The sequence below is a fragment of the Dermacentor silvarum genome, chromosome 5 (genome assembly GCF_013339745.2).
Source record: "Dermacentor silvarum isolate Dsil-2018 chromosome 5, BIME_Dsil_1.4, whole genome shotgun sequence".
Taxonomy (NCBI): Eukaryota; Metazoa; Arthropoda; class Arachnida; order Ixodida; family Ixodidae; genus Dermacentor; species Dermacentor silvarum.
This window is the reverse complement of record NC_051158.1, coordinates 50,016,987-50,039,597: the sequence shown is the minus strand read 5'-3', so window position 1 is coordinate 50,039,597 and position 22,611 is coordinate 50,016,987. Positions and strand designations below refer to the sequence as shown.

The following is a 22,611-nucleotide window of genomic DNA, read 5'->3' as shown; positions in this document are numbered from 1 at the left end:
AGCATGTTCGTCAAAGAGCAAGGACAAGGCGCCGGTGTCCCTGCGCGATGCCCAAGTAGTGCGTTTGCTGCGCCAAGTCCGCCCCACCATCCTAGACTAGCTTATGAGCCACAGCGTTCACAGCCGCGGCACACTGCACGGCAGCGTCATGATCCTGTGAGATCTCTCCCGCTCCTGCTCTCGGCGGGCATGAGCAACAAGTGATTTCTTTTTTGCCCTCCATTTTTTCTTTGTTTCTATTTTTCTTTGTTTCTTACGTTCCTTCCTTCCTTCCTTCCTTCCTTCCTTCTTTCTTTCTTTCTTTCTTTTTTCTTGTCCCTGGATCTTAGCCGCATATTCCATGCGGGTATGCGCCGCACGTGATTTATTATGGTTAATCGTGACGTAACTGACAAGCATATCATTTTATCAATGTCATGACCGATCAGTTATGTTAGTCATCCGTGCTCGACACCTGTGCTGCTTTTGACAACTGGCGAAAAACCGCCACGCACACAGAGCCAAAACCCTGATGATGATAGTTTATTTCTACACGCGGACATGGTCCTGGGGGAACTAGCCATTAACAGCTTCGCTGTAAAAAACTGCTGACCTTGCGATTGCGCGAGGTTCTGCTCGGGCTGCCAAGCAGGCTTGGGTTGCCTCTAGCCTTGCGCCCAGAACGCTCTGGAGACGCACAGCGAGGCGCGTGTGGCGTCTAGAACACATCACTGTACGGGACTGCTTCCCACCAAAGGTTCCCACCACTTCGCTGTCCATCAAGATACCCCGTCCCAAGAAATTACGTATAGCTCTGAAGATGACGAGCCGAAGCGGCCACGTCTGAGGCCGTCCGCGGTGGAGAAGAGATCGGAAGCCCGCGCCGTTCGACTTGAGCAAAAACGGGTTGACGGACGTTGACGCCAAGCTGGCGAAACGGGAGGCGATCTTTACAGTACGTGCCACCTGGACCCGCTCTGCGTATGCTCCGCTCTGTCATGAATATTGTCACGTTGTACTGACGGTGAAGAACCCAGTATAGTGACAAATGTGAATCACGTAACTCTTTATTGGGGTGAACATGTGCCCCGCAAAAAAAGTAACACTCGGGCACAACGATAGCGGCGATCAAAGTGGCGATCATCGAAGATCTGATTAGCGGATTTAGCGCGTCCGCTTGACTTTTATACATGATTCGTCGAAAGTTTCAGTGTAGTCGCTGGTGCCCGCGTGCCTTGCAAAAACTGCTACACAATTCGTGTCCCGCATGCAGTCTGATTATACAAGGTTCGGCGAGAACATACACAACAGATAGAATCAACGACAAGATTCGAGCAAGTTCGAAACCACGCGGGCGCGTCTAGCACTGAGCGATAACTTTAAGTTGTTAGCGGGGGAAATGCAGTCCCCGAGAAAAGAATAAGTAAGTACACGTGTCAATACTGGCTTCAGTATAACTTCCGAGTGAATATTTTACGCTAAGTCAATGCGTCATTAAGGCATTATATAAGAAAATGTCATTAGTCTACGGCTTCTAAAGCGGCATTTACCTTTAACTACTCTACCGCGCTGCGCACCAAATCGTTCCACTTGGCACGTACACTCTGTGTCAGCCTTCGTGGTGAGGCATAGCAAAACTTAACATGCTCTGCAGAAGTCAAAGGGGATAATCATATACAGGTTTACAGAAAAGCAGCTTCCGTTGTCTGCGTGGCGTCGGCGCCGACAGGGTAACGACTGCAGAGTGGCATGTATGTATACTGTAAAGATCACTTACATGACAAAACCGATCAGGAGAGGGCTGACAATCAGAATTAAAGTCGATGTATTGACCAACAACGCTAGTCTGCAAAAATGGCAGGACGTCGTAGCTTGTTGCGGACGTTGCGCCTGTCTAAGTACAGTCAACCACAAAAGTTTGCGGACCACGCGAGCGCGTGGCCAAGAGCCTCTTCGCGACACTTCCGCTACGTCACCAGCGATCGACAGCAGCGCTACGTTGAAGACGCATCCCTCCTTAAATCTATGGCCTGTCTATTTTCGCACTATGCGCAAATATTTTCTACCTATCTCTTTCAACGTGACGCGCTCTTTGTTAGCCAGGGCTACTTGCTTATATTTTGAGAGCAGAATATCAGTACAAGTAATCAGACAGCGTATTCTTCGGCTGTTATCAATTCTATTTTCGCGTAGCCACGCTGTTTTTTTTTTTCGTGAGTGCGTGAGTGAGCGGTGAGGCAGCCATGGGACACAGATGCTTAGTTAGTAGGCAGAATTTTTCCGTTCCTCCCCCATCGCTAAGTGACAGTAGCGGCCGGGATTTGATCGCCTGCGCCCAGGTTTTGCTGCGCAAAGCCCGAACCACCGCGCTGCTATAGTGGTTACATTTAGAAAAATAAGAAATAATCGGGTGCGATGACTCTTTTTATAACCCTTTGCGACACGGCGTCCTCGTTTGGGGACTCGAACTTCGGAGGCGCGTCCCACGCCACGTGTTTCTTCAAATGACCTAAAACTCAGTGTGCACATTCGTGTCCGCTTCCTGATGGGACAACTAGCGGTCAGTTAACTTCATTGTCCTGCGTATTGCTGCAGATGATCACTTTGCTGGAGATACTACCATGTTAGACAATCGTTCGACGTGCCGCGTTCCAAGACCAACGTCAAGAGTATTTTTTTTCTCCGGTCGACACGAATACAACCGAAAAAGCAAGTGTGCATGCGTTTCGGGCCTAATAGTTGATTCTTTTTATGCAAGCATTGAAGCTGACGGATTTCAGAATAATTAGATAATGAGTTATACGCTAATTAATTTTTTTACTGAAACTCGCACAAAACAGCACATTGCTTCGTCTTCTTTCTTGGAATGTAATAGTGAGCGTCTTGAAATGATGCCATGCGCATTTGACGCATTTGCAGACAGTGCATCATAATTCGTGTCTGAAGGGGATGAATTTATTCACAAGACATTTACAGAAGTGTCATGAAACATAGGTCTCTCAATGATCTAGTAGGAAGTGAAATGTCCGCCCTTTTCTAGCACCTTATTGATGCGTGTGGGCATCGACTCGTACAAAGATTCAGTAATCTCCGGTCGACCGCGCAGGCTTTCCCATTCTTGTGCGATCGCTTGCCACAGCGTATCGGCCGTGCGGCCGCGGTTGGCTCGTGTGGACAGCCGTTTCTTCAACATGCCCCAGACACTTTCTATGGGATTCAAGTCGGCGCCACATGGAGGCCACTCAAGCTGGCAAACAGCATGTTCTTCTAGCAATGACTGGACGATACGTGCTTTATGGATCGGGCTGCGGTCGTGTTGAAAAAAATAGCAGCCGTCGCTGAAGGGACCGTCCAGCGCATACGGAACGAGGTGTCTAGTGATGACGTCGCAGTACCGTGACGCAGTGAAGGGCCCTTCCAGACGCACAAGGGGACCAAGGCCATCTTTGCTGATTGCTCCCCACACGCTCACGGAACACCGTCCACTGGATAGAACACTCTGTGTGTAATTAGGCAGATATCTGCAAGAAATAGCATACAATTGGGTTCCAGCGGTGCGTCTAAAAATGTTGTGATTCCTCTTGCGTATGAACTTTATAATGCTGTTATAGAGTTGCAATAGAAAACGTCCAAACATCAATAGATAGTACTGAAAGACCCACTGGCAGCTTTTAATTAGCTTCAGAGTAAGTAGTACTATGAAACAATCGTTAATGTTTTCAACATAATACCACTACAGAAAAATCTCGTAATGTCCAAAAGCTCATTTTACGTGAAACATGTTGTGATGCAGAATTAGCTTCGTGAATTAATTGCCAATACACTGTAAACACACCTGCAGTTTAGTGGACGCCAAACCCGCTTCCGTTGGTCCCAGCGCGTGGAAAAAGTTGACTCGTCGCTAAAAATGACATCGCCCCATTTCTCTGTTGTCCAATCTTTCAATTGCTGTAGCGAACATGAGTCGTTCTTGTAGCTGGCTGTCTGAGAGGCAGGGCTTCTGTGCTGCTACGAAAGACTGCAGGCCAAGCTCACTCAGCCTTCTTCTTACAGTCTCAGACGATACCGTGAGCGAGAGCGCTTCTCGGATATCCTCTGCACTTTGAAAAGGATCAGCCACGATGGCGGCCGTAATCAGGCGGTCCTCTTCCTCAGTCGTGGCCCTTGGACGCCCACTGCGCTTCATATCTGTGAATCTGTCATCGTCGCGGAAAGCTTGAATAATCCTATTCACGGCAGTCCGGCTCCTGTTGGTTCGGCGGAAGATTTCGCGCTGAGGTATTCCCTCTATAAATAAACGCACAATGTGCCTTCTTTCGTCAAGTGGAACACGCAGCGGCATCTTTCCAAATAGGCAATCACCACGTGGCCTGAAGCAAGTCTACTACGTTTTCAGCGACTGATGCGAAGATGCGCCTATGTGTGAAAGAAAATTTTCTATGCATCCGCTTTTTCTTTATTTTTGATGACAGTGAAACACCTCCCTACCCTTTCTCTCAAGACGCAGAAGCAGCAACACTCATTGGACCAAGATGCTGCCAACCAAAGTGCGCCAGTAAACGTCGCGTAAAAAAATCGTCGCAGCGCTTCGTGAAACTTATCTATCCACTGGCACACCAGTCGACAAAGGTTGCAGTGATTGCTCCGATACTGCTATCAAGCCAGATATGTGGCGGTCTTATCGCAGACAGCGCTCTGCGTCAACACAACGAACTAACAATGTCATGCACGGGAATAAAAAATTAACAGGCAGGCGAGTACCAAGAGGGCTCATATCCGGGAGAGCGCCCCTGTCGCCGCTAGGTGGCGTACCGCTAGGTGGCGCGGATAGGCAGTCTGGCACGCGCTCGCGTGGTCCGCAAACTTTTGTGGTTGACTGTACGTATAAAGTGTATAAAAGTGTACATAGAACGACAATTTTCATCAATACGTCATTTTCATCTCAAAAGAATATTAAGGTCATTACCTGGACAACCATCGCAGGTGAGTTCTGCTCCACTTTTTTGATGAAAAGTTGCTAAAGTATGGTCGAAGAAAACAAAAAAATTGAAATGAAGGGCTTATCACCCATAAGCTACACATCGGACTACGGCGGACGCCATATAGTGGTGGAATACAGGTTAGTTTGGATCACTTGGGTGTTTCTTTACCGCGTACCTAATTCTAAGTAAACGAAAGTTGATGCATTCCGACCACGCAGAAATGCCGCTGCCTCGGCATTCTCAGTTTAAGGCAAGATATTATGCTAAACAGCAGAACGTCCCTGAGCGATCTCGACAGGTGAACTGTAAAGAACTTGAACAGTGGGGTACTATTTGTGCGAGCGATGTTTTTGGTCATCATGGCGGCCCTCAAACTGCGAGCAAAAGCGTACTGATAATGTAAGAAAAAGTAAATTATACGTGAAAACAGCTGTGAGAACGGACTGTGCTGGCTGCTCAAAGGCAGCCGGCACCGAGGTCTTTCGTTGGCACGGCGAATCTATTAGTATTAAGCCAACTGAACTGCGTATCCTGTATTTGCAGGTTAGTAGGTTTGAAAAGTGCTTAAAAAGCGACAATAGGTTTATAGTTGTTCCGTATCCCCAAACCTGTATTGATCTTGACATGACATGCTTGTCGATGTTGCTGTTGCTTAGTGGCGATATAGAGCAAAACCGTGGACCTCAGGTAGAGGGTGTGCTGCAGAAACTTTTGGACGGGCAACAAAAAATGACAGAAGACATAAAGGAAATTAAGGCCGACCAATCTTCTTTTTCTATTCAGCTACTGAACCAATGAATGCTTTAAGTAGGGAGCACATTGAAAATAGTGGCGAAGTAGGAGGAAAGATTTACGCACCTTGAAACAACCTTGAAGGATATGGCTTCGCCATGGACGCGCAACACGAAAACTTGGCTGATCTAGAAGTCCGCAGCTTTAGAAACAATTTTATAGTGTTTGGAATCGCGGAACTTGAAAATTAGGCTGCTGAAGAGATTGCAAAATGTATCAACTGAACTTATCCGAGAGCGACTTAATGTTAAAATAACCACAGCAGAAAGAATACATAGGCTGGGCAGAAATTATGCCCAGTCAACATGAGGGTTTTAGACTACACAGAAAGAACTTCGGTGTTCATGAATTGCAGAAAGTTAAGAAGGACCGGCACTTCTGTCTCGGATGATTTTTCTATAAACGCGCTATGACAGCTGAAAAATCTATGGGAAAGCGCAAAAGCAGAAAGGGAACGGGGCCTGAATGTTAGACTCATGTATGACAAGATTGTTAGCGACAACGAGTTGTGTGCGTGGAACGATGCGCAGTCTTTTGGAATGAAAACAAACACGAAAAATACAACTGCACGTGCGTCTGAATGACACAGTAGAAACCAAACTCGAGATTTCAGACTAAAGATATTAGAGAGTTTTAGAAGAGGGGCCCCAAACCTATTCTAAAGCTCTCTAATAATGGCTCTTCAAGGTGTCGTAGGGAAAACTCTACAGTTTTCCCTACGACAAGCGTTACACGAGCAGCTAGTGGACGAAATTAGGCATGCTCATCATCACACGCTCGAAGAAAGACATGGCATTGTACTTTAATGGCTGCCAAGCCATTGTGGAATTGTCGGCAACGACAGCGCAGATGAAGGAGCACGCTCGGCTCATAACGAACATCATCTGGTTCCTATACCACTCTCAAGAACGGATGCTGCGCGGCAACTTCAGTCGATTGCTCGCCACATCACACTTCTGCGATGGAATTCACCGGGTTTCATCAACTCACGTTTGCACTCTCTTGACCCTAACTTGCGACTTCGCATACCACCTGGACTCTCCCGTCGTGAAACAACTTTACTTTGTCGCATGTGGTTGGGTGTCGCATTTACCAACACCTATTCGTTCCTAATAGGGATGACCAACAGTGCGGCGTGCAATTTGTGCGGGTGCGACGAGACTCTTGAGCACCTTCTGTGTCACTGTCCATCTTTTGATACTCAACGACGTGTTCTCCAAGCTAAACTCAACCTTAGATAACAGAACGCTCTCGGAAGAAAAGATACTCGGGCCATGGCCCATGCATTCTTGCATGCAAAAGGCCACAAAAGCCCTTCTGCAGTTCGTGAAGAGTACTGGATTGTGCGAACGCTTGTCACAGCGGAGATTCTTCTGTGACTCTCTGCGAATGACTAACACTATTTTTTTCTTTTCTCTCCTTATCTATTCTTCCCCTTTCCCCTCCCCACGTGTAGGGTAGCCAACCGGGCACGTCCGTGGTTAACCTCCCTACCTTTCCGTCTTCGTTTCTCTCTCTCTCTAATAATGCTCGCAGCCTAGTGAAAAAAAACCACTGAACTTGAGCACCTTCTTTTTCTGTATAACCCTGATATTGTCGATGTGACCGAAATCTGATCGCACTCGGACATAGCCGACAGTGAAATAATATCCCCTGTTATCAAATTATTCGTAAGGATTGTGAAACTCGCGGTGGTCGCGTAGTGATTGTTCATAAAAAGATATTGAGCTTGTGATGATACGCGAATGCCCAATAACGAAAGTATTTGGTGTAGATAAATGCTGTGCGGCTCTACTTGCGCAATTGGGGCTGTTTATAGACCTCCTAATGCCCCTCTGCCTGTCTACAATCAATTGACGCCTTTTTGACCAACAATGTGTCTGAAAACACGCGTCTAATTATAGCATGTGATTTTAAGCTGCCAGATATTCGTTGGTGTGTACGACAGATTGGTTCAGCAGACTTAAAACATTGCGATGATTTATTTGACATGGTTTTTAACAGAGATGTTAAGCAGGTTGATCTAGAATTGCACCAAGTACTCAGTCAGTGCTTGACCTTGTATTTATAGACGGCAGGATTACTGATTATGCCGTTTCTGTTAATTACGGACTATCAGACCACAAACTTGTCCTATTGTGCATAAAAAAAGTTTTGCCAGCCAAGCTTTACCGAGAAACAATACACGTAAGCATGCGATGATGTCAGCATCCTGAATTTTCTGGAGATGGCACTAGAATCGTTTGATGGACCAGGTGAGGTCAATATGTTGTGGCATAAGTTTAAAGGTATTTCCAAATACTGTATGCGTAAGTAGGTTCCTATGAAGATAGAAAATGTGCGAAAGCGAAATCTTTGGGTAAACCGAGAAATGATTCAGTTAAAGCGCAAACTAAAACAAAAAAGAGAAAAACAAAGATCTTAAGGAGAGTTGAAATCTTTCAATAATTATAAAGCAAAAATTATCTATTGCGAAAGAACATTACTATTCCCACACTTTATCACTGTTTGTGAAAGATTCGCCACAGCGTTTTTGGCGTCACCTTGCTCCATCACGTGAGGATGTGGGGTATGCTACCAGCAATGAATGTATAATTACAGACTCTGTGCAAATTGCTGATAGATACAACGAATTTTTCCAATCCGTGTTTGACCCTTCCTTGCCATTTCCTGCAGAAATTAGAGAGAAAATTACTAATGCACGTTCAGACATGCCAGACATTATCTTAACTGTAGAAGGTATACGTATACACTTCTTTAAGGTCTAGACACAAAAAAAGTCACCTGGCCCGGATGACATCGCTAATGAATTCTTGAGATAATATGCTGAATGAATCGCGAAGTATTTATTGATAATTTTCCATGCATCTCTTGAACAGCACATTTTGCCGCACGATTGGTTAATGGCGCGAGTCATACCAGTTCATAAAACTGAGGACAAACACAGAGTTCAAAATTATAGACCCATTTAAATTACTTGTACAACCGCGAGCAAAAGTAAGCGCACCAGGAATTGCCCAATAAAGCTGATTTTTTTCAACTGCCTGCGAACGCAACTTGAAATTGAGACTGCAGTCCAAGCTTGGCATTTCGAACTTTCTGTATGCTCGTCAGTTTAAGTTTATGTACGGTAATTACGAAGAAATTCACTTTTTTTTTCGGCGAACCTGTGGAGGTACACTATTGCTCATGGGTGTACTTGCCGTAAAATGTTCGAGTATATCCTATCAAAAAGCTTGTTTAACTATCTCGAAAGCTCGAACATATTTACTTCTAACTACATGGATTTAGGAGCCGATTGTTCACCATCGCCCAGCTTGCGGAAAGAGTACACAATTTTACTCAGGTAATATAGGAACAGGTCAGATGGACGGAATTTGCCTAGATTTATTAAAAGCTTTTGACCACATTTGCCACTCGGGCTTGATTGGTAAACTACTTGATCTCGGAGTTAAGTTAAACATAGTTAAGTGGATTCAATCTTTTCTTACCAACCGGTCACAATATGGGGAAGTTATAGGGAAGAAATCGAAAATTCTAAAAGTAACATCAGGTGTCCCTCAAGGGTCTGTGTTAGGACATATATTGTTTCTATGTTATATTTATGACGACAAATGGCCTTAATGGTAAGTCAACAGTTTGTTTAGTTACAGATGATTGCTTTATATACTCTAAACTTTAATGCCATGCGGGCGAATTAGAATTAGGTTAAGTACTAGAAGCAATTACCGATTGTGGCGTGCGCTGTAAAATGAAAAATTAGTTGCAAAAAAAGAAACTGTCTATGCGCGAATAACATGAAAAACGAGAAATGTTTTTTTTTTCAATTACAAGCTAGATGGTAAAGCAATAAAACAAGTGAGCCACTTCAAGTATTTATGCGTTACGATATCACATGACTTAATTATCTTGGAAAAAAAGAACACATCACTAATTTATGTAATGCCGCATAGGTTCAACTTTGGTCACTAAGACGTAGGCTTAAACTTGCTCCCGGAGATGCTAAACTAACTGCATATCTGGCATTGGCACGTCCCGCGCTGGAATATGCTAGCATAATATGGGATCCATATAGGAAGGAATAAAGTAAATAAAATAAACAAAAATACAGAGGCGTGCAGCGAGGTTTATTATGCCGAAATATAGGTGCACGGATTCAGTGACTGAGATGCTCACTCAACTAAATTTGCCCGAGCTTTCATTGTGGCGAAGAGTGTCTAGACGAAAATTTATTTATTTATTGAAACATAACAGCTTCAATTTTGACACTGAAAGGCATATACAAAACAGAATGTCACGAATTTCCCGGTCTGCTAGATCTAGCCACGAGGACCAATATATGCCTATACCTGCAAAGGTTGACTCATTTAAGTGATCCCTCCTTCCTAAAACAATTGAAGATGGAATGCGCTACCGCTTAGCACCAAAATTGATTATCTTGAGCTGTTTGAAAAATTGGTGCTGGCATATGATTAACAGCGAAGCTGTTTAAGCCAGCCGTAATTTGTGCGTGTGCCACGAAATTATCATCACCATTGGCTCGAGCGTCGTCGCCATCTTCCGCAGTTTAATTAAGAGTCGTAATTAGTGCGTGTGGCAAGAAACTGCCGCGCCGTAGCCATGGCAACCAACCGACACAGATACGGCTATGCCTATAAAAGCGTTGACTTCAGTTTAAGTTGATCCCTCCTTCCTAAAATCAATTGAAGACGGCAATGCAGGGCTGCTGTACGCGCTGCCGTTCACCAAAATTGATTACTGCTCTTGAGCGGTGCGGCAGGTGTGCTTGACTTAGGCTCACGGGCTCGGATAGGTTGTAGGGTAGCGGCCCTCGCTTCAAGGCCCCGCGATTGGTGCTCTGGCATGGAACCAAGTATTGCCTTGGTGACCTGCGCGTCGATAGGGTGGTGCATTAACAGTCGAAGCTGCTGTTGATGGCGATCTTGGAGACCTTAACGGGGAGCCAGCTTAGGGTAGGGCGTAGATTTGTGGCCGTACTTGTACAGCGCGAGAGCTGTGGGCCCCTGAGAGGAGGTTACCCACGAAATTATCATCACCACACAGATACGGCTCCACCGAGCTCCCGCCAGATGCGCGCTGCTGCGCATGCGCCGTGATGTCATCCTGGCGCGTCCGCGCTCGCCGCCCGAGAGAAATAAATAAATAAATAAATAAAACAAAATGAACGTTCCTGGCAAGGCAGGATTCCAGCCCGGGTACCCACGGATCTAAGGCGAGTGTGATAACCACTGCGCTAGATATATTTTTCTTTATCACTGCGCTATATACCACGCTTGCAGAACGTGCATTTATAGGAACCATACGGTTGCATTGTACTGACGATTCCAACGCAACTTCCTTTGCGAGAGAGAAAAAGAAAATGAGAGCGAGATAGAGAGGCAGAGAGAGAAAGAAAGGCAGAGAGACAGAAATACAGAAAGAAAGAGAGAGATAAAGAAAGAGATAAAGAACGAAAGCGAGAGACAGAAAGAAAGAAAGAAATAAAGAGAGAGAGAGATAACCTAGCTACAACCAAAAGACTCAATCAATCGGCCTGCTTCGCTCCGTGCCCCATCAAAATAAAGTTTTGTCTCTCTCTCTCGCTGTGTCGAGCTTTCGGCGGCCTAGTGAAAGCTTTCGCCTTTTTTTCTTCTATGTCATCATCATCATCATCAGACTATATTTTTGCCTACTGCAGTACGAAGGCCTCTCCCTGCGCTCTCCAATTACCTCTGTCTTGCGCTAGCGTATTCCAACTTGCGCCTGCAATTTTCCTAACTTCATCACCCCATCTGGTTTTCTGCCCACCTCGTCTGCGCTTCCCTTCTCCTGGTATCCATTTTGTAACCCTAATGGTCCATCGGTTATCCATCCTACACATTACATGTCCTGCCCAGCTCCATTTCTTCCACATAATGTCAACTAGAATATCGGCTATCCCCGTTTGTTCTCTGATCCACACCGCTCTCTTCCTGTCTCTTAACGTTAGTCCTAAGATTTTTCGTTCCATTGCTCTTTGTGTGGTCCTTAACTTGTTCTCGAGCTTCTTTGTTAACCGCCAAGTTTCTGCCCCATATATTAGCACCGGTAGAATGCAATGATTGTACACTTTTCTTTTCAACGACAGTGATATGCTCCCAGTCAGGATTTCGCAATTCCTACCGTATGCACTCCAACCCAATCTTATTTTTCTGTGAATTTCTTTGTCATGATCAGGATCCCCTGTGAGTAATTGAGCTAGATAAACGTACTCTTTTACAGGCTCTAGAGGCTGACTGGCGATCCTGAATTCTTGTTTCCTTGCCAGGCTATTGAACATTATCTTTGTCTTCTGCATATTAATCTTCAACCCAATTCTTACACTTTCTAGATGAAGGTGCTCAATCATTTCCTGTAATTCGTCTCCATTGTTGCTGAATAGGACCATGTCATCTGCAAACCGAAGGTTGCTTAGATATTCGCCGTTGATCCTCACTCGATCCTAAGCCTTCCCAGTCTAAGAGCTTGAATGCTTCTTCTAAGCATGCAGTGAATAGCATTGGAGAGATTGTGTCTCCTTGCCTCACCCCTTTCATGATAGGTGCCTTTATACTTTTCTTGTGGAGAACCAAGGTAGCTGTGGAATCCTTGTAGATGTTTGCTAAGATATTCACGTATGCCTCCTGTACCCCTTGATTACGCAATGCCTCTATGACTGCTGGTATCTCTACTGAATCAAATGCCTTTTCATATTCTATGAAAGCCATATAGCGAGGTTGATTGTTCTCCGCAGATTTCACGATTACCTGATTGATGATATGAATATGATCCATCGTAGAATACCCCTTCCTGAAGCCAGCCTGTTCTCTTGGTTGGCTGAAGTAAAGCGTTGCCCTGATTCTATATGAAATTATCTTGGTGAATATTTAATACAATACTGAAACCAAGCCAATGCGTCTATAATTCTTCAATTTTTTAACGTCTCCATTCTTATGGATTAGTATAATGTTGGCGTTCTTGCAGCTCTCTGGTACACTTGAAGTTGTGAGGCATTGCGTATAAAGGGCTAAATTTTACACTTCCGGTAAAGGTAAATTTTACACTTCCGCCACGATGCGATGTGCTTTTTGAGGCAATGATAATGCCCAACCCTCTCAGAGATTATGAACAATGGCACACAATAACGCCGCATGCAAACATTTCTGCCTTCGTGTTCTGTGTACTACGCAGACAAACAGCAGTGGTGCAGGCAAGGTAACGTTTAACATGAACTCACTACTCTCCCATTGGACTAAACGCTGAAAAAATTACACATTCGCCGTCAACATCACGGCTAATTGTCGTCAATCAATGCGAACCGCATAGCCAGCTGCCCTTACATCAATTCCCACAGTGCGTGGGATCCGGATATTTTTTAACATTGTGCAACGTACTTCCACATAAACGCATCATACATTAGGGTTACCCCGTTTTGTAGAACGGGAAGCTTCGTCGAAATGCTTCTGGCAGTCGGTGAAGCTAAGTCTGAGCTCCTGATTTCGGAAGGAAACAGCAGTGCTCGCACTCCTCACGACATCAGGCTGTGGGAAACACGTATCGTAATTATTCCAATCTAGGCCGATAATTAAAAGAAACAATAATTAAAAAACTCATAGGCCCGCTTAGATTAGAACATTTTGTTAGCAGACCGCCGAAATAAAAAAAAAAACACGGTATGGCGCTAACGCCAGCTACCGTAGCCATTACTAACGGCTGTTGCCGCCGCAGAGTACTATGCGGCTTACAGTATCGGCACACTACTTTGATCGCATCGCATGCGTGTCAGTGCGGATAGATACAGTTATTTCTTTTTCTAAATATTTACTTTCCGCGCGGCGCTGGCACCGGGCAAACGCTTTAATTACAGTGGTGCCTACAGTGAGCCGGGACAATTTCCCAGCTGGTGCTGCACATTGGTAATAAATGTAATTTGCTTTTTCCGGCAGCTGTCCGTTACTGCCATCCTAGTCGGCTGGCATTCGAGGAAAAAGTCTTTAGTTTATTTATTCTGTTACCCTCCCAATTTAGGGGTTGAGGGAGGGGGGGGGAGGGCGGTCGGCTTAGAACGGAGGCCCGACTATATAGATTCGAGTGAACATGCCATGAAGCGCTTATATAGTCTTGTGCAAAAGGCAGCAGTGCCCGCGCCTTACCTCCATAACGCAGCCACGGAAACGGCGACAACTGTAACGGCTATAAGTGCGTTCCAGTCAGCTGTGACAGATGCCATGACACCGTTCCACGGATCGTAGGGAGCACCGCTTCCCAAGTTGTAGGAACGCCGGCGGAATAACTTTTAAGAACGTGTGTGCGTCGTGCGCGGAGTGCGCTGCGACCTCGCGAACTCGCGGCGTCGTTCACGAGGACGCAGAGAGGGAAGTTGTTATCGTAGGCTCAGCGCCAGCCAACGCTCAATAGCGCCAAGGTTAATGGGTATGGATGCTTATCGTGGCATCCTTGGCTTGTACACTCGTTGAAGTAGCGATTGATCTGCCACATTTATTGTACGCCGTTCACCAGCTGTGAGTTCGGAATCCGGCTATCGGAGTAACGTTACGGAAAAACGTACTAAAACGCATCGGCAACGTAAACAAGAAAAGAAAAAAAAAGGAAATGCCGTTATTTGTGTGGTTCGTGCCAAGAACACCATTGATGTGAGATGAGCACTGTGGGACCATACTGCACGACCGTGATACAAGGGCCCGATAATAAATAAAAAACAACACAATTCCTTATACCTATACTTTCTCACATAGAACATTGATTTAAAGGGTTATGCTATACCCGCCGTGGTGGCTTAGCGGCAGCATCTCGATGGGGGCGAAATGCAAAAACATCCTTATCCCGTGCAAAAAGGGTTCTTTTAAAATCCTCTGGTGGTCAAAATTAATTCGGAGTACCCCAGTGAGCCGTTCCTCATAATCAAAATTGTGGTTTCCGCACGTAATGCCACAGAATCCATTTCAACGGTTATGCTATATTAGCAGCAAAAAGAAACCTGAAATGATTTGTTCCGTTATCAAAATTAGCCTAAATCTAAAAAGCGTCGTTACATTAAAACTACAACAACAATAAAACGCGGCGATTGTGCTGATGATCGCTGATAGCATCACCTTTAGGTCTATTTGTCGGCATCTTGCCGGCCGCTCACCTAACCTGCCTGAGAAAATTATATGTGGCTGTATACCTATTGCGATCCAGCAGTCTGCTTAAATCTACTTTGTGATTTTCCAGTGCCTATCCCAACCCGTTTTTATCTCGTCTTTGCTTCTGTGATCTCCATGGCAGAGGTTGAGAAGGCGGGGCTAGTCGAACCGCTCGCTGTACGCAACTTGTTTACTTCTCGTATCTCGAAGCTCATTGATCTAGGACGTTTTAAGCGAGGGCTAACGATAGTCCAAGTAAACGATGTACGTAATAGTTTTCTTGCCATGTGTTGTGCTGGGATCGGCCACGGCGTCGGTAAACAGACGATTCCAGTCTGCTTACGGAATGTGCAAAAAAAAAAAAAATGAAGACGAACGAGCTACAGCACCTACTAGGGGGAAAATGTATGGCTTTGAATTTATTGGTCCAGCTTGAACGGCGATGAGCTGTGGTAATGGCAGGGGTACACGGGTACACCAGACGATGTATCATTAAATTACTGATAAAGGCACGTTCGCACAACTTCGCGACGAACCCACCTCGGTTGCTTAGTGGCTATGTTGTTGCACTACTGATTTCGAGGTCGGGGGGTCAATCCGGGTAGCGGCGGCCATATTTCGCTGGGATCGAAATGCAAAAGTGCTCGTGCGCTTAGATTTAGGTGCACGTGAATAACACCAGGTACTCAAAATTAACGCCGAGACCACCATTACGGCGTGCGTCATGATCAGATCGTTGTTTCGGCACGTTAGAACGCAGAACTTGAGAACTTTGTGACGAAGCACAAGGTATCGGAAGACAGATGCGGGAACCGAGCTGTTGTGAACGTTGCATTGACATGAGTAGCAGATAGGAGGAGTGATGTAGTGCGATCTGAAGAAATTGTAAAGCTTTGATGAAATAAATAAATAGGTTTATAGGTGGCGAATGTTAATTCGAAATTGGACCTGAGCAACGTTTGGTAAGAAAGTTTGACGGGACGAGCATGCAGGCGTATGTTATTGCAAGAACAGCCAAGTACACGGTTAGCAAGATTGGTTTACTGGTCGGAAAGAGAACAATGGCGGCGCCCGGAGCGAAGCAGAAGAATGCGCTAAATTTAGTTATTGAATCTTGGCTATGAAAACTGTTTGCCAATTTTATATAACGAGTGCGCTTTACGTTTACAGGACTTCTCCTCACTTCGCGGTTTATATGCTTCCGGTCGTTTACGGACAACCTGGGAGAATTGGTGCCACTATAGGGGCCCAAGGGATACAGAGAAGTTCGATTTTGGGAATGGTATAGAATATTTCTGTTCGTAGTTCACAGTACATATATATATATATATATATATACATATATAAGTTGCCGCACATACCCGGGTGACGACAAAATATGCTGAAGACAAACATAATGTTCAATATCCTGGCAAGGGAACAAGAATTCAGGATCGCCAGTCAGCCTCTAGAGTCTGTAAAGGAGTACGTTTATCTAGGTCAATTACTCGCAGCGGACCCTGATCATGAGAACGAAATTTAGAGAAGAATATAATTGGGTTGGAGTGCATACGGCAGGCATTGCCAAATCCTGACTGGGAGCTTACCACTGTCGTTGAAAAGAAAAGTGTACAATCATTGCATTCTACCGGTGCTAACATATGGGGCAGAAACTTGGAGGTTAACAAAGAAGCTCGAGTACCAGTTAAGGACCGCACAAAGAGCGATGGAACGAAAAATCTTAGGCCTAACGTTAAAAGACAGGAAGAGAGTGGTGTGGATCAGAGAACAAACGGGGATAACCGATATTCTACTTGACATTAAGCGGAACAAATGGAGCTAAGCAGGCCATGTAATGCGTAGGATGGATAAACGGTGGACCATTAGAGCTACAGAATGTATACCAAGAGAAGGGAAGCGCAGTTGAGGACGGCAGAAAACTAGGTGGGTGACGAAGTTAGGAAATTTGCAGGCGCAAGTTGGAATCAGCTATCGCAAGACACGGGTTATTGGAGATCGCAGGGAGAGGCCTTCGTCCTGTAGTGGACATAAATATAGGCTGATGATGATGATTATGATACCCTGTTGACGTACACGCTGAGTCTCCAGGTGTTAGCACTTTAGTGAGCGCAAGCGTCGACGCGAGAGGCTATGATCAACCTCGTTCTCCTCGCCTTCAGACTCTGGACTGCCACACCATGTGACATTAACTCCTGCTCAAAAAAGAAAAAAAAAACTGAAAGAAAGAAGGAAAACATAGGCTCGATGTGACAAGGCCGAGAGAACCTAGGATAAACACAAAGGGTATGTAACAATCACTGTGGAGTGTGGTATAGTCACAAGTCATTGAACGACGAGAAACAAAAACGTAAGCTGCTGAAAACGTTGGTTATTAGACGCCGGTTTTAACCGCACAACGCGCGCAATCCGAAATTGCGATTGTCGACGTCGGGGAGGCTGGCTTCCGTGAGGAAGGACTTCGTAATTTACGTCACTAATTCGCTACACCACTCTGTAGGGTCCGAAGTAGCGCTCAAAACTTCCTTGGATGTTGCTTTTCGGCGGACGGAGATCCAGACCACAACATGATATCCAGGTTGGAACTCAACTTATCGATGGCGGAGATCGTAACAGCGCGCATCGATGCTGTGTTGTTTCTTTATGTTCACTCTGGCAAGCTGACGTGCTTCTTCCGCGCGTAGCAGGAAAAGTTCGGCATCTTGGACGAGATCACGATGATCGATGTTGTCACATGGTAGCATTGCTTCTAGCATAGTCTGCCCTTCACGGCCAGAAATGAGGCAAAACGGCATGAAGCGTGTTGTTTCTTGCGTGGCAGTGTAATATGAAAACGTTAGCTAAGGGAGTATCTCGTTCCAGGTCTTGTGCTGTACGTCTACGTACTATCGACCAAAAAAGTTTACAGGCCAAGGGATCTGACAAAAATCTGAATGCCTCCGCGGCCTCAAAACGCAGCCTGGTATTCCCATTTCCAGCCTCTACTGGTATATGCGAACAACATTGTGATGTATACGGTTTTACTGGCTACTTTTAAAGGCTGCTCTGGATATTTAGCGTTTTCTGAAATCCGTGATCCGTAAACATTTTTGGTCGATAGTACATAGACAACAAGTCAGTCATTGCTTTGTTCCGCCTTTCAGTCAAGCCGTTTATCTGCGGATGGCAGGCAGTTGTCTTTCGATGGATGGTGTAACTGAGTTTAAAAGCGTCTTCAATGAGGTGTGCTGTAAACTCTTTGCTTCGTTTGTGATCGCCTCCGATAGGGCGCCATGCCGTAGTACGATGCTGTGTACAAAAAACTGGGCTACCTCGGAAGCTGCGACTCGATGCAGCGCCTTTGTCGCAGCATACCGGGTTGAATAGGCTGTGGCGGCCGTCATCCACTTGTTTCTAGAAGATGACAGAGGAAACGGGCCCAGAAGGTCCATGCTGACCTGGTCGAAAGGTTTGCTAGATGGATCCATCGGATTCAGCAATCCCGCAGGCTTCACTGCCAGTGACTTCCGGCGCTGGCACTCACGGAAGGCTTGGCACGCACCGCTTACCACACGCGGCAAGTTTCGGCCAGTAGTAGCATTTGCGCACTCTAGCAAGGGTTCGCGTTAAGACCGAATGGCCAGACGGAGGCTTGTCATGGCAGGCGACCAAAACTTCGTAACGGAAGCCAGCTGACACGAGGAAAAAGGAGGTCTTGTTTTTGGCAGCGAAATTCTTCTTGCACAAGACGCCAGGCCGTAAACAAAAAGAGGAAAATCCTTGAGCGATATGCCGAAGTATGAAAGGGTTTCTTCCTTCTAGATGTTTTTATATAGGTCGTATTGCGTCGCCTGTGCTCTACCGTGTAGACAAATCGGTCTCAATTACTGACCCCAAAGAAAGCGTTCGTCGTCCTCAATAACTTGGATGGTAGTGTCGATTGAGGCGCGCGAGAGGGCGTCAGCATCTTCGCGCATACGGCCCGACTTGTACATGATGGTCCTGTCGTACTCCTGCAAACGTAGACTCCACTGTGCCAGTTGTCCGGAAGGGTCCCGCAGGTTTGCAAGCCAGCATTAACGATTGACGTTCTTTCAGAACTTTGAATGGACTGCCGTAGAGGAATGGCCGAAATTTAGCCAGGGCCCATACGACTGCAAGAATTTCCTCTGGGTGGTGTAATTGGTCTCTGCACGCGATAGTGTGCGACTTGCCTAAGCAATCGCTCTTTCAATGCCTTCCTATCATTGTGCAAGCACGCACCAAGACCTACATTACTGGCGTCGGTATGGACTTCCGTGCCCGTCTTCTCGTCAAAGTGGGCCAACACTGGTGGTCACACCAGGCGCTGTCGAAGCTCGGTGAAAGGAGTCTCTTGCTGTGAGGTCCAGATGAAAGATACGTCGTCCCTCACGAGGCGAGTCAGCGGTTCCACCACCTTTGAAAATTTTCGATAAAACGCGGCTAGTATGTGCAAAGGCCTTGGAAGCATCGGACACCTTTCTTGTCGGTCGGTGTTCGAAACGTGGATGCAGCGGCAGTTTTCTCGGGATCTGGGTTAACGCTTTCCGCGCTTAGGACGTGTTCCAGAAACATAAACTCCTTGTAGCCGAAGTGACACTTCTGATGCTTTAAAGATGAGATTAGCCGATCGAAATCCTTCGAGAACTTGTCGCAGTGGTTTCAGGCGTTCGTCAAATGTCACCGAAATAACAACCACGTCGTCGAAGTAGACGAGGCAGTTTTGCCACTTCAGACTAGCGAGAACCGTGTCCATCATTCGCTGGAAAGTTGCTGGTGCACAACAGAGGCCGAGAGAAAGTACGCTGAATTCATAAAAGCCATCTAGGGCGACAAAAGACAAAAACAGTTTTTTCGCGGTCTCGTTTGTTTACCTCAATTTTCCAGTAACCACTCTTTAGATCGACACATGAAAAATACCTAGCTCGCCACAACCTGTCTAAAGAGTCATCGATACGTGGTAGCGGGTACACGTCCTTCTTGGCAACATCGTTGAGGCGCCTATAGTCAACACAGAAATGAAGCGTTCGGGCTGTTTTTCTTGGACAAGAACGACCTGGGAGGACCACGGACTGTGCGTAGGCTGAATGACGCCATCATCTAACCTAACATCTTCTTGACTTGGGCTTGAATTGCCTGACGTTTTCCGGCGGGACACGATAGGGCTGTTGCTTGATGGGGCGTGCGTTGTCTTATGTCGATATTCGGTACTGCTTTATTGGCGTTTTGCCCACCTTAGTAGACCGAGCAAAGCACGCGTGGAGCACGTTCAAGAGTTCCTGCAGTGTGCTCTTTTGTCTTCGATATGCTCGGAGTTTAAATAGATGCCTCAGAGCGAACCATCGTCTTTACCAATTTCAGAAGCACAACACTTTACCATGTCCGTTGATGGTTCGGCGAGTGCCACGAAAAATGGGCCGACGCTCAATGATAAAGTTGATAAGGAGGACCGCTGTCTGGCTGTCACAAAGTTCAACAAGGCTTCGCGCTACACGAATACCTTTGGTCAGCAACAGAGAAATGTTGCCTCCTACAATGGCTTCCCCGTCACGTAGCTCGTCCGACTTGGCCTTTGTGGTCTGTTCAAGAAATACTTATGACTCGCCCGTTTATAGTCAAGAGCTCCTTGAATTCCTCAACAGTGTGCGGAGCCCAGATTACACTATAGACATTCGGAAAGGGGTATCTACGGTGCTCGTTCTGCAGCCTAAGAAAGGTGCGGCTCTTTTGACCCCTAATGCTACAAGCTTCCGCAACTCAACACTTCATCTGCACTCAAGATAGTGCATGGCAAAGCCGACCCTCGAATTAAGTGGTCGCGAGGCTTCAGTGACACTCAACGATGATGGCCGAGACACTATCTAACCACCCGCTCTCGGCTTCTATACTCCTGTGTATCCGGAAGTGAAGGTGTGCTCTGTAAGGAACGTATGGTCGCAGGAATCAAGAAAAGCTGTGCTCCATTCGGTTAATAAGGCCGAGCTTCCAGTTGAGATTCATTTGTCGCCACTGGAGTTCCGCAACTCAAAATACTAAACCGGCTCCCAAACATCCTTATGCAGGCTCTCTCACTGCTTCTGGTTCGCCACGTTGGGCCCCTCAGAGTGACGATGGCATGCGTAGCCACTTCACCACCAGGGAGCGGAACCACCGCAAATCAGTACGAGTAGGGCTGTTGTCTCAATTAAATGTTTTTTGTACTAATGTCGTGCATGGCGAGGATTGCGGAGATGTCAGTATGCGTGAGTAAATCTTCATTACAGCATGCATGACTGATTTTCGGCAGCTGCTATGCGCTAAGTACTTTTTAAATCATGGAGCACCTTGGTGAGCATGACTGATAAACAGGGCCACGCCCACAGCACAAATCTGTCATAAGCTCCTTAGGGGTGATTAAAACTCGTGTCACCACAAATGAGTGAATTGAATGCTTAACTTCTTATACATTTTTACGTGTTTTCGTAAATGCGTGTTTCTTGTATTTTTGTGCACTTGTTTAATGCAAGTCTGGTGCTTTTTTCGGTCTTTGCCAAATGCACAATTTTCTTTTTTTTTAGTTATTGCTCTACCCCGAATGCAGCCGCATTTCGATGGAGGCGAAATGCAAAAACACCCGTGTGCTTGCGTTGTAGTCCACGTTAAAGAACCCCAGGTGGTCGAAATTAATCCGGAGCCCTCCACTACGGCGTGCCTCATAATCAGAACTGGTTTTGGCACGTAAAACTCCAGAAAGAAGAAGGATTCTTTCAGGTGGCTCTCTATTGTTCATTCACAAAGTTCAAGTATCTCTTTTCCGCATGAGGGAATGCGCCACCTTCTTAATTTTATGTTTTTGGTATTTCTGACTTGCAGTTAAATGCTCTTTTGTGTTCTGTTTTGATACTTGCGCGTAGACCGGGCTAGATGCGGATTCCTGCAAAGCATATGTATGTATGGACTCTTGTCGATAAGCTCTTAATTCATTTTATGAATATGAATGTGATTCTAGACTTCCATGGATAAATATTATTTGAACACCACACTGCATGCCCTTGTGTCTTCAAATAAGGTGCAGGTCTACCTGAAGCTCGTTTTAATTTTTTTTTGCCACCTGACTGACATTGAAATGTAACATTACTTCTTCCCTTTGCGTAGGCGAGTACAGCAGCAACAAAACATTCACATTGAAATTTTACCAAGAAATTCGGGCTAGCGTCGGCTGCTATTCGTGAGGTCTCATGGTGGCACTGCATTGCTGACTAAAGCCTGGCCCGTGGTTGTGGACACACGATCCACCCCTTCACGCCATGTCTGCCGTGCTGACGGAGACCTTCACACGGGTGAAATTTTAGCTCATACGTGCGGCATGTTATCTACGCATGTGACGATACTCTCAAAGGAATTGACAAACGGGGCAGCAGGAACGTAATGGCGTGATAGCCCTCGATGCCCACAAAATATTACCCAAACGTGGCAACACCAGGCGAAATAATACATATTGCCAATACATTTACAGATTACAAGAATGCGGCCCACGAACCTCTGCTTTAGTTGCTGCCATTTTCTTTTGAGCACTTGTCAAAACCTGTGAAGCTAGTCTCGTGCCAGGTAATTCTAGCGTTTCAAGAGCATCGATGGAAAAACCCGATGGAAATATCGAAGAACATCGAAATTGCATATGGTATGAAACAAAAAAGACAGGCAAGGTAAAGTTTTTT

At 45.9% G+C, this 22,611-nt stretch overlaps 1 protein-coding gene across 1 annotated transcript in view; it reads right to left on the bottom strand.

Annotated features, from left to right (window-relative positions):
* Positions 1 to 14,115, bottom strand: part of LOC119453379 (cytochrome P450 6B5) — a 100,784-nt gene extending 86,669 nt beyond the window's left edge. The window contains exon 1 of the mRNA XM_037715422.2: positions 13,925 to 14,115. Within this exon, the coding sequence (XP_037571350.1) occupies positions 13,925 to 14,001 (77 nt within the window). The 5' untranslated portion in view covers positions 14,002 to 14,115. The remainder of the gene's footprint in view (positions 1 to 13,924) is intronic.
* Between the last annotated feature and the right edge of the window lie 8,496 nt (positions 14,116 to 22,611).